The 14,622-nt window shown below is 31.7% G+C and overlaps 3 protein-coding genes across 3 annotated transcripts; all 3 read left to right on the forward strand.

The window, feature by feature from the left end:
* The first annotated feature begins 319 nt into the window (after nucleotides 1-319).
* On the forward strand, nucleotides 320-979 carry LOC127253538 (NDR1/HIN1-like protein 26). Its single transcript, XM_051278181.1, has one exon. The coding sequence runs from the start codon at nucleotides 320-322 to the stop codon at nucleotides 977-979; it is 660 nt and encodes a 219-aa protein (XP_051134138.1).
* Nucleotides 980-3,858: 2,879 nt separating this feature from the next.
* Nucleotides 3,859-9,078, forward strand: LOC127253759 (pheophorbide a oxygenase, chloroplastic). The gene is made up of 7 exons (XM_051278515.1): nucleotides 3,859-4,359; nucleotides 5,337-5,572; nucleotides 6,171-6,297; nucleotides 6,423-6,559; nucleotides 7,282-7,441; nucleotides 7,529-7,807; nucleotides 8,663-9,078. Exons 1-7 carry the CDS (start codon nucleotides 3,925-3,927, stop codon nucleotides 8,921-8,923), a joined length of 1,635 nt encoding a protein of 544 aa, XP_051134472.1. The 5' UTR covers nucleotides 3,859-3,924; the 3' UTR covers nucleotides 8,924-9,078.
* A 1,053-nt stretch (nucleotides 9,079-10,131) lies between these two features.
* LOC127253657 (cyclin-dependent kinases regulatory subunit 1) lies at nucleotides 10,132-11,560 on the forward strand. The gene is made up of 4 exons (XM_051278344.1): nucleotides 10,132-10,261; nucleotides 10,349-10,466; nucleotides 10,565-10,625; nucleotides 11,207-11,560. The coding sequence occupies exons 2-4, from the start codon at nucleotides 10,414-10,416 to the stop codon at nucleotides 11,363-11,365; spliced, it is 273 nt and encodes a 90-aa protein (XP_051134301.1). The 5' UTR covers nucleotides 10,132-10,261; nucleotides 10,349-10,413; the 3' UTR covers nucleotides 11,366-11,560.
* Nucleotides 11,561-14,622: the final 3,062 nt, after the last annotated feature.

Consider the following 14,622-nt stretch of genomic DNA (forward strand, 5'->3'; position numbering starts at 1 on the left):
AATCATAATTTTTTCATACCGAATTTGAATCGAATCTTTGTACTGTGCCTCTTTTTTTACGTGTTTGTTTGGGAGATTGGATTTTAAATATACTATCGTATCATACAACTATTCAAATTCAAAATTTTTACTATTCAAATTCCAACTCAAAATCCAAACCCAACAAACGGACAGTAACTCTAACAATAAATCGATCCCCTCCTTAGACAAGCAAAACCTCCGTTTCAAGCAAGACACATTATTCAATATTCCATTAATTAATATTTCTTGAGTTCCATTCAAGAAATTCCATTCCATTCATCACTTTTCACCAAAGAAGATGAACAACAACATTATTCCTACTTCACCCAAATCCGCCGACGGCGGCCAACTTCCGCCAGACTCTAAGCAGTTACAGCGCCTCAAAGCGCCCTACCGTTTTCCAGACGTGATTTTGTGGAAGCTCTTCGTTATTCTCTTCTTCGTAATATTCGCCGTCCTTCTACTCCTCATGTTCTGGCTCTCCGCGCAGCCGAAGAAGCTCCGATTCTCCGTCGTCCGCGCCACAATCGACGGCGGCGGCGGAGGCGGTTACAATCTCACCGGCGGCGGCGACCGCCTCAGCACCGGCGACCTCCGCCTCGTCCTCCGCGCGGAGAATCCCAACCGCCTCGTCTCCTTCTACTACGATAAAATCAATGCGACGATTTGCTACGGGAACGAGACGCTCTCCGGCGGCAAAAACCTTCCGCCGTTCCGGCAGCAGCGGCGGAACGTTACGGATCTGGAATTGAGGTCGGCGGCGAGGGATTTGAGGGTGGAGAAGGCGCCGGGAGATGCGGTCTTCGATGTGAAGCTGTTCGCCGGAATCCGGTGGAAGATTGGGCCGTTCAAGCTCCGGCGGTCCTGCCGGATACGGTGCTTGTCGGTTAGGGTTCCGTTTGGGTCCTCCAAAAAGAGCTTCAATGAGGTTCATTGTCATGTATATACTGATGACTAAATATAAATACATATATATATATGTTAGGTGTATTTTGTGGTATAATTTTTAATTGTATGTATTTGGATTTCAATAAGGGTAAATTTTATGATCGGTGTATTTTGTGAATATTTTAGTTTAACAAAAATAAATAAATAAATAAAATTTACAGTAAATAAAATAAATATTATATTATTTTCGTCTCATAAGTAAATATTTTTTTGTACGGAGTTGTTGAATCGTAATATTTGGAGGTTTCAAAATAGTTCGTTTGATTCGTCGGTGTGGGTTTCGAAAGTACTTCAAAGAGCCTGTCCGTCGTCGGATTTGGGGCAGCTCCTTTGGTGGAGCCTGCACGGCTTCGATCTTAAACGAGGCTTCGAGCCTAAACGACCGATTTAAATGGATTTAAACTAACATCTACTAAAATTTTTACTTCCTCCGTCCAGATACCTTGTCTGCTACACTGTAGATGCGGTAGGTGTAATTAGCAGATAATTAAGAATATATCAGTGAAAATAATTATTCTATAATATAAATAATTATAAATTAATATTAAAATAATTAATTAATTTAATTAAAATTTAAAATGAGATTGAAATGTGTAATTATTTTTAAAAAAAGGAAAGTAATATAGTATATGGACAGACAAAAACGACAATATAAATATGGTATATGGACGGATGGAGTATCGTTTACTTCATAGGGACTCCCAATCATATAAACATAACACATAGTAGCATTACGTCACTTTTACGATGTTATTTTCTCTGGCAAAGCTCAGTCAACAAGGCTTGGCTTTTAGCCTTTTATCCAAATCCATACAAATCACGCAAATAATCAATAATGTACTGCAGTTTCGTCTTCATTGTCATGTTAGAAAAAAATTCAGTCTTTGATTGGTAAAATAATTTAAATGAGTATTTTTATTTTATTTTATTTTATTTATGTGAGACATAATAAATTGTATAGAAATATAAAATATTAATTGTATGTGATAAATTTTTGGGGAAATATATAAAAGAAAAAATTTTTTTTAAAAAAAAAATTAAATATTAAACATTTGTATGTTTTATGATATTAAAAAATATATATACTAATGTCAGTACATAAAAAAAAATGTGTATTTAAACAAATTCTTTTACATGTATGTTTTGATTATTGACACAGGGTCTGTTGAATTTGTATTATTGGATAAATATATTTGCATTTCATTATAAATTGTTGAGATATTTTAGATATTCAGTTTTAGATTGAGTAGATTTATATCTAGATTTGATATTATTTATGGATTAAATTATTTATATTTGAGTTTATCGAGTCTGTTTTGTATCGTAGGCTCCTTATTTTGACAATGTCGTTATTTTCCCCCAAGATTTCTAACATGGTATCAAAGCCTATTTTTGTCATGCTGTAGATACAGCCTATCAACCTGTGTTTTTCCGGGTACATTCAACCTAGATTGTACCCGGAGGTCTTGTGATTTTGAGTAAATGCCTTTGCAAGTTGTCTTTTTGTAAATCTGTCTCGTCTCGTCTCCGATCTGCCATACGTCCGCTGCTTGTCTGTTGCCTGTGTGCAATCTGAAATCTTCGCTGTTGCTTGCGAGTGATTTGAAACGATTTGCCATATGTCCGTTGTTGTCTGTTGCTGCGTGCGATTTGCAATTTGTGGTTGTTTGTCATTGCGATCTGCCATCTTTCGTTGCTTATTTGTTGCCGGAAATATGTCTATGATCTGTCATCTGTCCGTTGTTTGTCTGTTGCCTGATCTGCCCGATCTTTGCGATTTGTTCGTTTTCGGCTCCGGTGGAGTCATCTCGTTTTTTGCTCCGGTGGAGAGTATCTCGTTTTCGACTCCGGTGGAGAGTCCTCTCGTTTTTTGCTCCAATAGGTGGAGAGTCAACTGCTAATTTTATTTATGTTTTCTTTTTGCGTTTATATTCAAATTTCTAATCAAACTTAAGTTAATTTCTGTTATACCACTTGAATTTGAGGGGATGTTGAGATATTTTAGATATTCAGTTTTAGATTTAGTAGATTTATCTAGTCTGTTTTGTATTGCCTGTATATAGCTCCATGATCAATAAGACAATCTCGTTATTTCCCCCTACGATTTTTAACATAAATGTATTAAATATTATACTTCGTTCAGAGCTAAAAATAATATACATTTATTTTTGTGATAAATTTTAAAAAATAATAATATTTTAATTATAGTTGATAATTAAAAGTAATGTAAAGACAATTTTGCTTTTATTTTTTTGACGTAAAATTAATTATATGATGGTAAAAGATGAGTATTTGTACAAAAAGTTGAGATAATTTTGAAATAATTATTTTGTAATTAAACAATTCAAAATAAAAATATATATACTTTGTAACTTAGTAAAAATAATATATTTTATTTATCATGTAAAATTTTTATTTGTTATATTAAAATAAACACAACACATTTTTTCTATCAAAGTGTTGATATTATTTGTAAATAGGCACCCTAATTATGCATGCGCTGCGCAAATAAATTTGGTAAATATATTAAATATTATTCATTGAATAAAAAAAATGATTCACATTTTATTTCACAATTTATAAAAATTAAATATTTTACAAAAATATATAATAAAGTACATATTTATTGTTAAAAAAAAATAATAATTGTACAAACACACCAAATTCTCTTTTTCCATCATTCACATTGGACCGATCATTCTGGAAAACATTAGGCAACCAAAGGAATACCAGCCTTGCACGCAAAACCTTCTTCCTCTTGGACCCATTCCCTCCGACCCGACCCGTATATACGCAACCCGACCCGACCCTACCACGTGTTCTTTTCCGAACCTAACTAAAGAAAAAAAAAACGCCTCCCAAATTATCTCTCTATTAAATTAATTAAATAAAATTAATAATAGCAGAATTGGAGTTAGAAAGCACAACTGTTTCTCCGACCGACCTTCCCTAACTATGGCGGTTACATTTCCTCCGGCCATGGCGGTGCTCGCCGCGCCGGCCACCGGAACCAGCAGTAGCCGGGGAATCTTTCCCCTTTCACCGCGCTTCACTCGCCGACCAAATTTTCGACGGAAAATTCTCCAGAAACATCCGGCGCTGCGTGTGGCGACTCCTTCCTCGTCGATTCCGGCCGCCGACGTCTCCGAGGAAGTTTCTTCTTCTAGTATTGAGAGCTCCATCGATTTTGAAGAAATCCGGCCGCCGTCCGACGAGAAGTTCTCGTGGAGAGATCATTGGTACCCCGTATCGCTTGTGGAGGACCTCGATCCGCGGTATCCGACGCCGTTTCAGCTGCTTAATCGAGATTTGGTTCTGTGGTTTGATAAGAATGCTTCGGAATGGGTTGCTTTTGATGATCAGTGTCCCCACCGACTCGCTCCTTTATCGGTAATTAAACGAATCTCTTTCCATTTTCGTTTCGGTTTTCAGTTTTCTCGCGATTACTCTTTGGCTTTGCTTGCTGTTCGTGCTGAGATGTTGCTGATTTTTCACTAACTGTGCTTGATTCTGACCATTGCTTAATTGTTTGTGCTTCTTAATCAACTTTGTGTTTGTTTTGTGTTATTAGATGATGTATTTCTTGTTATGTCAGTTAGCATGATAACAGTGTTGTTAATATAAAAAATTTTGGATTTGTTTACTCAACTTCTTTAGTAGATGATTCTCGAGTGATACTACTAAAAGAATACTAGGTGGTTTAAATTTATGCTCACTTTCATTTTAATTGTTATAAACAAAATTCTCAGTGTGTTTTTTTTTAAAAAAAAATATACTAACAATTATTACTCACTTTTATTAAAATTCGTGTTTTGTCGAATGAGCACACTTGCATGAGGGAGGGAGTATAGTAGTATTAAAGATAATTTTGTTCTTATTTTTTTTTGGTAAAACAATGATTTGATGTTAAAATATGAATATTTAATTTTTATTTAAATAATATTTTAATATTATAATTGGATTTATCCCTGAATTGAACTGGTCATTTACTATCCATTTGTGTTAGACGAGGTAAATGACCATTTCACCTAAAAGTGAGGCTATCAAATTATACTTGTCCGTTTTATTTAAGTTTAAGTGGTTAAGGATATATTATTTATTTATCTACAAACGGGAATCAAATAACAATATGAATTCAAATTAAATTTGATAAGCTTGTCAAAAGTTTTTTATGGACATCTCAATAACAAATTCAAAATGTTGCAGTTGATGAATTCTTAGACAAAAAGCAGGTGAAAAAGATTTTGTCGATCCAATGTAAAATTCAAAACTCAAGCAATCAGTACATGCTACAAATTCAAATTACCAAAATTCATCGTTACTAATTTTAAATTTGGAGGCTGACCCTGGTTCTATAACTGTGGTAGGAAGGGAGACTTGATGAAAATGGGCATTTGCAGTGTTCATATCATGGATGGTCTTTCGATGGATGTGGGTCATGCACTCGGATCCCTCAAGCAGCATCGGAAGGGCCTGAGGCCCGTGCTGTTAAGTCTCCGAGAGCATGTGCTAAGAGGTTCCCGGCCATGGTCTCACAGGGTCTGCTCTTTGTTTGGCCTGATGAGAATGGCTGGGAAAGAGCTCAAGCCACTAAGCCACCAAGGTATATATAGATGTAGGGATAAATATGCTTATTAATATTTAATCGAAACATACTATTATTATTGGGAGGAGTTACTGTGCTGATTGGGAGAAATCATCATAAATAGGCATACAACACATTGTTTCAATTGATGCAGCAAATGCTGAGATAGTTGAAACCATGTGTTGAACGTTATATATATATATATATATGTGGTGTGTTGTATAAATATATTTTATGCGCTGAAATCAATGAGAGTATGTATAATTGTCACGTGTTGTTCATGTGCTACATTTAGTGGTGGATGCAATTGCCTTCAATTGTTTTGTTTTTTAGTATAAAAAATATATATATTTTGCATAATTATATTAAATTATCCTTTGATCGAAGATGTGTTGGATCAGCGTTCAGCACCCAGAATTCGGGGGCTGATTCAGTCATCGATTATATTTATATTATATTAACATAAATGATGTGTTGTCTTTGTTATATATTGTATTATACAGTAACTACAACCATTATTATTTTACTAGTGATTACATTATCAAAATAAAAAACTTAATAGTTTGAGAAAAAAGTAATAAGTTGCTAATTATTATCTTTATGGGAAATTATTCAGGTTGCCGGAAGATTTTGATAAGCCAGAGTTTTCTTCAGTGACGATTCAGCGTGATTTGTATTACGGCTACGATACTCTCATGGAGAATGTATCAGATCCATCCCACATCGATTTTGCACACCACAAGGTAAAAAGCCCATCCGTGATCGTTTTTATTCCATTCATAATTTGATTGAACGAGGAAATGTATGGAGCCATGTTATGCTACTTGGAAATTTTGCCTGTCTTTTGAGATGTGAGAATTACTTACAGGTTACTGGCAGGAGAGAGAGAGCAAAGCCTTTACCGTTCAAGATGGAGTCGAGTGGACATTGGGGCTTTGCTGGTGCAAACGAAGGCAATCCTAAAATCAGCGCGGAGTTTGTTGCCCCTTGCTACTATATGAACAAGTAAGTTGATTGTTGCCCCATTGCGTGGTTCTAAGGAAATCGTTCACCTTGGTACATATTTTAAGCAGTACTGTAGGCAACTGCAAGTGTTGGATGATTAGTAACTAGTAAGTATTTCGTCATCATCGCCATAATGTAATAAGATATCATTTACTTGGTGATTCAAGGTTTCATATCTTTTCCAGCTACTGTTTCTGTGATTTTGGGATTGTAAAATTTTAAATTGAAAAAATGTGTTTAATGTGACATTTTAAATGAAAATGGATTTTTGGATGACTTTACATAATATTATGTATTAGAATTGTAAATGGATGAAGTATATATATATATTATGTTAGAATGTATATATTGTATTTTGTTTAGTAATATTCATCGAGAATTATATATATATATAGTTTGAACGCATGTAAAAATGAATTTGAGAACATAATTGGTAGATGTACGTTTTTCTCAATTCTCATGCATTTACGCCTACACTAGTCTCGTAGAAGCATTACTCGGTGATTTGTTGATGGTCTTTTATTTTGATTTTTCGTTTAAATATTGAGTTGAATGTTATGTTTTATGATAAAAAATAATATATTTCTACAAAAATCGTGAGAATTGCGCAGTAAACAAATTGAGGGGAAAGAAAATAAAAAGAAAAAAACATGAAGTAACCGAATATATATGATTCTTCGTACTTAATAGCTTTTTTATGTTGTGGCTTTGATCACTTCCAGGATTGAGATCGATACAAAGCTTCCGTTTGTAGGCGACCAAAAATGGGTCATATGGATTTGTTCCTTCAACATCCCAATGGCCCCGGGGAAGACACGCTCAATTGTTTGCAGCGCCCGGAACTTCTTCCAGTTCACCATGCCGGGTCCTGCGTGGTGGCAGGTAATATCCACGGGGCATTCTTGAAGTCGTCTACTGTTCCTTTTTTCCATTCCATTCATAGTGTCGATTTGCAAAAAAACCCAACAGGTGATTCCTCGATGGCACGAGCATTGGACATCCAACAAAGTATACGACGGGGACATGATAGTCCTCCAAGGCCAGGAGAAGATATTCCTTTCCCAGTCCCAGGACGGCTCCGGCGACATCAACAAGGATTACACCAAAATAACCTTCACACCCACACAAGCCGATCGCTTCGTCCTAGCATTCCGAAACTGGCTGAGGCGACACGGAAACAGCCAGCCTGAATGGTTCGGTAACACCGGCCAACAACCTTTGCCGTCCACCGTACTCTCCAAACGACAGGTAAATACATCCATCCATTCATCCATAATAGAGCTGTTAAATGAATCGAATAGCTCACGAGCTAGACTCAACTCAACTCGTTTATAGAGATAAACGAGTCGAGCTCAAGGCTCGCGGACAGCTTGATTGAGCTCGTTAGTAATGTTATATTTATATTATTTTATATGTTAATATATATATATTTATGTCAAAACTTATATATTAAATATATATAATATGAAATTCGGGTTGAACTCGTGTCGTGATCGATTCCGAATTTGATTTTGAAATCAAGCCGAGCTCAAGTTACAATTTTTAAGGGTGAAAAAAATATCGAAATTCGAAAATCAGCAGACTTTTTGGATTTTTAGATTGGTTTGGATTGAATATATTATAAATTTCGAATTTTCGGATTGGTTCGAATCAATATACTAAAAATCCGAACAAATTCGAAATCCGAAATATAATATTCTAATATATATTTTTTATTATATATATTTACTATTTTAATAAAAATAAGACCTAAAAATTATTAATTATATTTTAGTATAGAAAAAATATATATTTTTTAAAAAATAACAAACAATACAGAATTTCAGATTATTCAATTTGATTTGGATTTCGGATCGGTTCGAATTGGTTTTTGCCAAAAATTTGGATTTTCGGATAGGTTCAAATTTAGCGAAATTTGAATCGAAAATCGGAATGCTCGCTCCTAACAATTTTAGTTCGATCAAGCCTATTCCGATAGCATGTTCGAGTCCGGCTCGAACAACAGATATTCGAGTTTAATAGCTCTAATCTATAACAAAATATATTTTTAACCATGCAATCGAATTGAATCTATCATTGTGTGTGTGTGTACTACTTCTTCAGATGCTGGACAGATACGAGCAGCACACGCTCAAGTGCTCGTCGTGCAGAAATGCTCACGGCGCGTTCGAAACGGCGCAGAAGGCCCTAATCGGTGCGGCGGTAGCGTGCGTGGCGGCTGCAGGTATTCCTCCTGAATCAATGCTGCAGCTAAGAGTTGTTCTTGGGGCTGCAGCAATACTCAGTGCTGCATTTGCCTATCTTCTCAATCAGTTGCAAAAGAACTTTGTTTTTGTTGATTATGTCCACGCTGATATTGATTGATTCACATTTCCCAAATATTTTCTACAAAAATTGGGTGATTACAGTAAAATAGGATAGTGTTTGTATCAATTATTGTCAATTTTTACTGTAGATTTATTCCTATCTTGATATGCATTTTGTTGGCATAATGGACTTTGGACTATTATTGCTGTATACTCATAAGTCTTTATTATTATTATTATTATTATTATTATTGCTATGACGGGAGAATCTGTCGAGCACCGAGTAAATCATGGCCGAATCTAATACATTTCTTCCTTAGGTGAGTTTTTGTGCAATTATATCTATATTTTTGTTTTTATTTTTTATTTATTTGTAATTGTGAATTAATTAATTAAATGATAAGTACACATCTCTCAATGTAACTTGACGCTGAAGTGTTAAAGTACAAGAAAAAGAAAGAAATTCAAATGGGTGTCTTCTACTACTCTTTTGGCTCACTTAATTTATCTTTTTTTTTTTTTCCACATAATTTGGTATTTTTATTTTTGAAGATACAGCTATACAGTTTAATTAAATTTATAATTTATATTTTTTTTAAATTTTAATTAAACTATTTAGTCGTCTACTACTAAATACGGATATATAAGTTTTGTAAATTAACAAAAAGAAAAATAGAAAATACTAACGGTGTGTTTGTTTGGGGGATTGGATTGGATTTACATTATTCATCCAATTTTTTCTCCTCCAAAAAATCAAATCAAATACCTATTTTTTATTTTTTATATTATACTAAAAATCAATTTTACATTCAAAACATCACATCAACACCTATTTATATCACATCATACAACTATTCAAATTTAAAATTTTTGTTATTCAAATCCCAATTCAAAATCCAAACTTCCAAACAAACACACCCTTAAATTTGAATAGTTGTATGATGTGATATAAATAGATGTTTGATGTGTAAAATTGATTTTTAGTATAAAATAGATATTTAATTTAATATTTTTAGGAAAAAAAATTGGATGAATAATGTATTTGGATAAAAAATCCCCAAAAAAAACACAAGCTAACTTTGTTGCGGAGTATAATACTCCACAACGGGAAAATCCCTCCCCTAATTACTATAAATAATTGATACATTAATCAGTCAAAACACAACGGGAAAATCCCACCCCTAATTTAATAACAGTAATTTTTTTTTATTGAACTATTAAGCGGGAAATGTATTCAAATTTGAAATTCAAATTTAAGGTTAATTAAATATAAATACGAAAATAGCCCTACAGAAAATCAAAAGGACATTTCACACTTAATATATTTCCCTTTACTTTTTTCCCTTGTCCACCACAGTGCACACCGCCGTCCATTCTTTTTGGTTCTCTCTAGAAGGTACGTGCGATTCCAGTCATGGCTGAAATGGTTCTATCTTAGCTAATATCCTTTCGGATTTACAGATTTCGCCGTTTTTTTCTTCAGGTCGAGGATTGTGTAATCGCCGTATTGTAATTATCGTCGAGAAAGTAGTGTTTTGGAGTCGGGAAATGGGCCAGATCCAGTATTCCGAGAAGTACTTCGATGATACTCACGAGTACAGGTGATAGTGCGTGTTTTTACAGAGAATTGATGAGAGGATGTTTGATTTTGATTCGTTTGATTGATTTCTTTTGGATTTTTGTGGATGTGTTCGTTCAGGCATGTTGTTCTTCCTCCAGAGGTTGCAAAACTGCTTCCGAAGAATCGGCTTCTCTCCGAGGTAAGTTACTGTTCGTAGAGGTTTTTAGAAGTTTTCTTGCACAGGAATGGTTTGGGCTTCGTGATGCGTTGGTGATTCGATTGAGTTATGCACCTTTTGTTAGTCGATTGATTGGTTAGGGTTTCTGCTATGTTCATTAACTTTTTGTCCCCAATATTGAAATTCAATGAAACCATGGACTCTGGATTATCCACATAACTATGGATTTGGTAGAATCAGAAATATTTCATGGATTGATATTCTACTTTCTCCGATTGAGACTTTTACAATTTCAAATAAATGCGCCATATTCATATTCTGTTGTTGGCTCTAAATTTCATCTTTTTTGTTGCTCAAAAATGCCTCCATCGCCTTATTCTTTCAGTTTATTCTGGATATTGTAACTATGGATTAGCTAGAATCACAAATCTTTCATGGTTAGTTCCATTGATATTCTACTTTCTCCGATTGGGACTTTTACATAGATCAAATGTATACACCATATTCATACTCTGTTGTCAGATCTAAATTCCATTTTTTCATTGAACAAGAAAATTTTTTTAGTGATGGTATAAATTGACAATATGAATTTGTGTTGTTAGAACGAATGGCGCGCGATTGGGGTTCAACAGAGCCGTGGTTGGGAGCACTACGCTATCCACCGACCCGAGCCACACATTATGCTGTTCAGGAGGCGATTGAACTATCAGCAGCAGCAAGACAACAACAATCAAGGTCAGCAAAACATACTTGCCAAGTGAAGTGAAGTGAAGTGTTCTTCGAGTTTCTGGTATTAATCCTACTTTTCTTCGGTTTCTTTCAAGTAGGAAAGGTTTGGTATCATTTCTCCTGGAAATGTGCTTTATATATCTTGCTTATGCTTTGTGAAAATTAGAGTGGTTTGATGAGACACTATGAACTCTTTTTGTTGTGGGGTGGGGTGGGGTGGGGAGGGGAGGGGAGGATTTCAAACTTGAATATCTATCTCATTTAGAATGGATGTTATGTTGTGTGCCCATGATCACCTCTGGTTTGTGTATTGCTGTTATATTCCATTTGCTTAATGAATAAATGAATGAATGATCTACAGTGTGTTTTGAATTTCAGAAAAATTTAAATAAATGGAGAACTTGGGATTTGGCTTATGTTTCAGAATGGTAAAAAGTTTTGAATTGAAATTTTTTAATTTTACATAAAAAAAAAAAGGAAAAAAAAAATGAACACTTGTGGTTCGGTCAAATAATTATATGTTTTTATTTTGAAATATTTAATTACAAAGTAATTATTTTGTTAAATATTTTATTTTATTTTTATTTTTACAAATATTCATATTCTAGTATCATATAATTGTTTTTACATAAAAAAATAAAAGTAAAATTGTCTTTATATTATTTTAACCGTTCACAAAAAATAGGGAATATTTTTTAATCTTCGGTTTAAAAAGAAGTAATTGTATATTTATTGCTTGGATAGAAGAAGTATTTTATAAAAAAAATGTGGCAATCGAATAATAAAAAGATTCAAAATGTAATAATAATTATTATTTTTAAAAAATATCAAATTAAAACTCTCTAGTCTTAGTAAAGATGAACAATTACATTTCCATTAAATATTTTTAAAATTATATTTCAATAAAACATACTCCCATTCTTATAACAAAGTATCTATTTTTCTATTTTAGTCCGTACTGTCTACCTAATATTACAAATACCCTTACAACTTATAATATATTACACTTATTTTAATCATTTATACTTTATTTCGAATATATTCTAATATAATACTAATATTTTTTAAATTACGTGCAAAAAGTTAATGGATACTTCTTTATGGGACGAAGGGAGTATGTAATATGAATATAGTTTGTAGATAATAAAAATTTATATAATACAATAAATAAAAAATATATATTTATAATTAATTTATAAAAAAATAAAAGTTTTAATTAAAAATAAATAAAAATATTTATCTACTGAAGAGTGAAATATAAGTAAAGGGATTAATAAATTTAGTAGAAAATTCATCTTTTATAAAACTAAAAGAAAAAAATCATTTGTTACGAAACGAACAAAAAAATAAAAAAAAGATTATCAGTGGCTAGCCGGAAAGGAATATTATCTTTTGTATTTATAGTAAGATTTTCATTTCAAAACATATCAAACAATCAAATTATTTTGGTTATTGGATTAAATCAACGTATAAAGGCGTGTTTGTTTGAAGGAATTTTAAAGATTTCTAGTATTCATATAATTTATTTTATTTTTTCAAAAATATCAAATGAAATATCTATTTTTTATTTTTAATATTATATAAAAAAAATATTTTTACACTAAAAATATCATATTAATATTTATTTATATCATATTATATAATTATTTTAATTCAAATCTCAACAATAATTTTTTCTATAAGACAATTTGAATATATTTTCAATTCACTTCCAACACACTATTTATCCAATAATTTCTCTTTGGTAAGTTCAGACTCAAATACATTAATGTAAAATTAAATTAAATTAAATTAAATAATATTATCTCATATAATGAACTAATTCTAATTTTTTCTTCTATATAAAATACTCTCTTGTCTCAAAAGAAGTGTTTTATTCAGAGTTGATACGGAAATTAAGAAATAATAGTATTCAATTGAAAGTAGGTATAAAGTAGAATATAGTATGTTAGAGTAATAATTAAAGATAGTATAGAAAAAATAAGAATAATCTTATTATAAAATGGGGACTACGGCTACTAAATAAGGAAACAAGACAATTGTTTTGAGACGAACGAAAATGAAAAAAATAAGACAAATCTTTTGGGACAGAGGGAGTATATTGTAGCAAATATTTATTTATATAACACCAAAATGTATCCGTAAAACTAAATTTGGTGTATAATCTAACTCATCAAACAGAGAAGACAACTCACACACAAAATTTATTTTTAATATTTATGAAAATAAAAAATACAATTGCTTATAGGCCAAATAATAATAATAATCAGTAAAGAATTTGGAAAAAAAAATTAAATTAACAATAATTAGCTCTTAATGAAGGTTTTTTGTTTGGTAATAACTTTTATCATTTTCGACCGTCCAACTTCATAGTATCCCTTTACTGTTTAAAAAAAATAATTATGTATTAATATCAAAATATCATTAATTTTTACTTAAATTATAAACATATTATTACATATATAATTTTTATATATATAAAATTAAATGACAAAAATATCAAAATATTATTATTTTTTAATTTATTGCAAAAACCTAAATTTCAGTTGAGTCGGAATGGGAGGAACACATTTTTTTATTACTTTAGTTTAATAAAAATATAAGTTTTTTATTTGAGTTTTTAATTTAACTAATATTTCGTCACTTAACAATTTATTTATTTTTTTCGTTTTGATCCGTCCTATATAACAAAGTATCTATTTTTTTTTTATTTTAGTAATTGTACCATTTAACTAACGTTACAAATGCCCTTCCAATTTACAATATATTACACAAATGTCATTATCTTTATATCATACCATACTAACAAGGGTAATTTAGTTTTTTTTACCTTTATTTCTACTTTATCTCAATACAATACTAATATTTCTAAAACTCGCAAAAAACAAATGGATATATAGATATGAGACGGAGCGCGTATTATAATATATATATCTTACAATACAATAATTTATTTTTATAAAACTCGAATAGAATAATACTCCCTCCGTTCAAGCAAAAAGTATACATTTACTTTTGATGCGAAATTTAAGAAATAATAGTATTTTAATTATAGTAGGTAGATAAAAATAGTGTAATTACATTTTTGCTCTTACTTTTTTGGTATAAAATTAATGATGTGATATAAATTATGGTTATTTGTAAAAAAAAATAGAATATTTTACTTTGTAATTTGACGTTTCAAAATAGAAATATGTATACTTTTTAGTTGGACGGAGGGAGTATTAATTTGTGGTTGAAATAAAAGAGAAAAACACATATACTATCTAACATTTATTATATATATAAA

The sequence above is a fragment of the Andrographis paniculata genome, unplaced genomic scaffold (assembly GCF_009805555.1).
Source record: "Andrographis paniculata isolate CXL003 unplaced genomic scaffold, ASM980555v1 Contig51END, whole genome shotgun sequence".
Lineage (NCBI taxonomy): Eukaryota > Viridiplantae > Streptophyta > Magnoliopsida > Lamiales > Acanthaceae > Andrographis > Andrographis paniculata.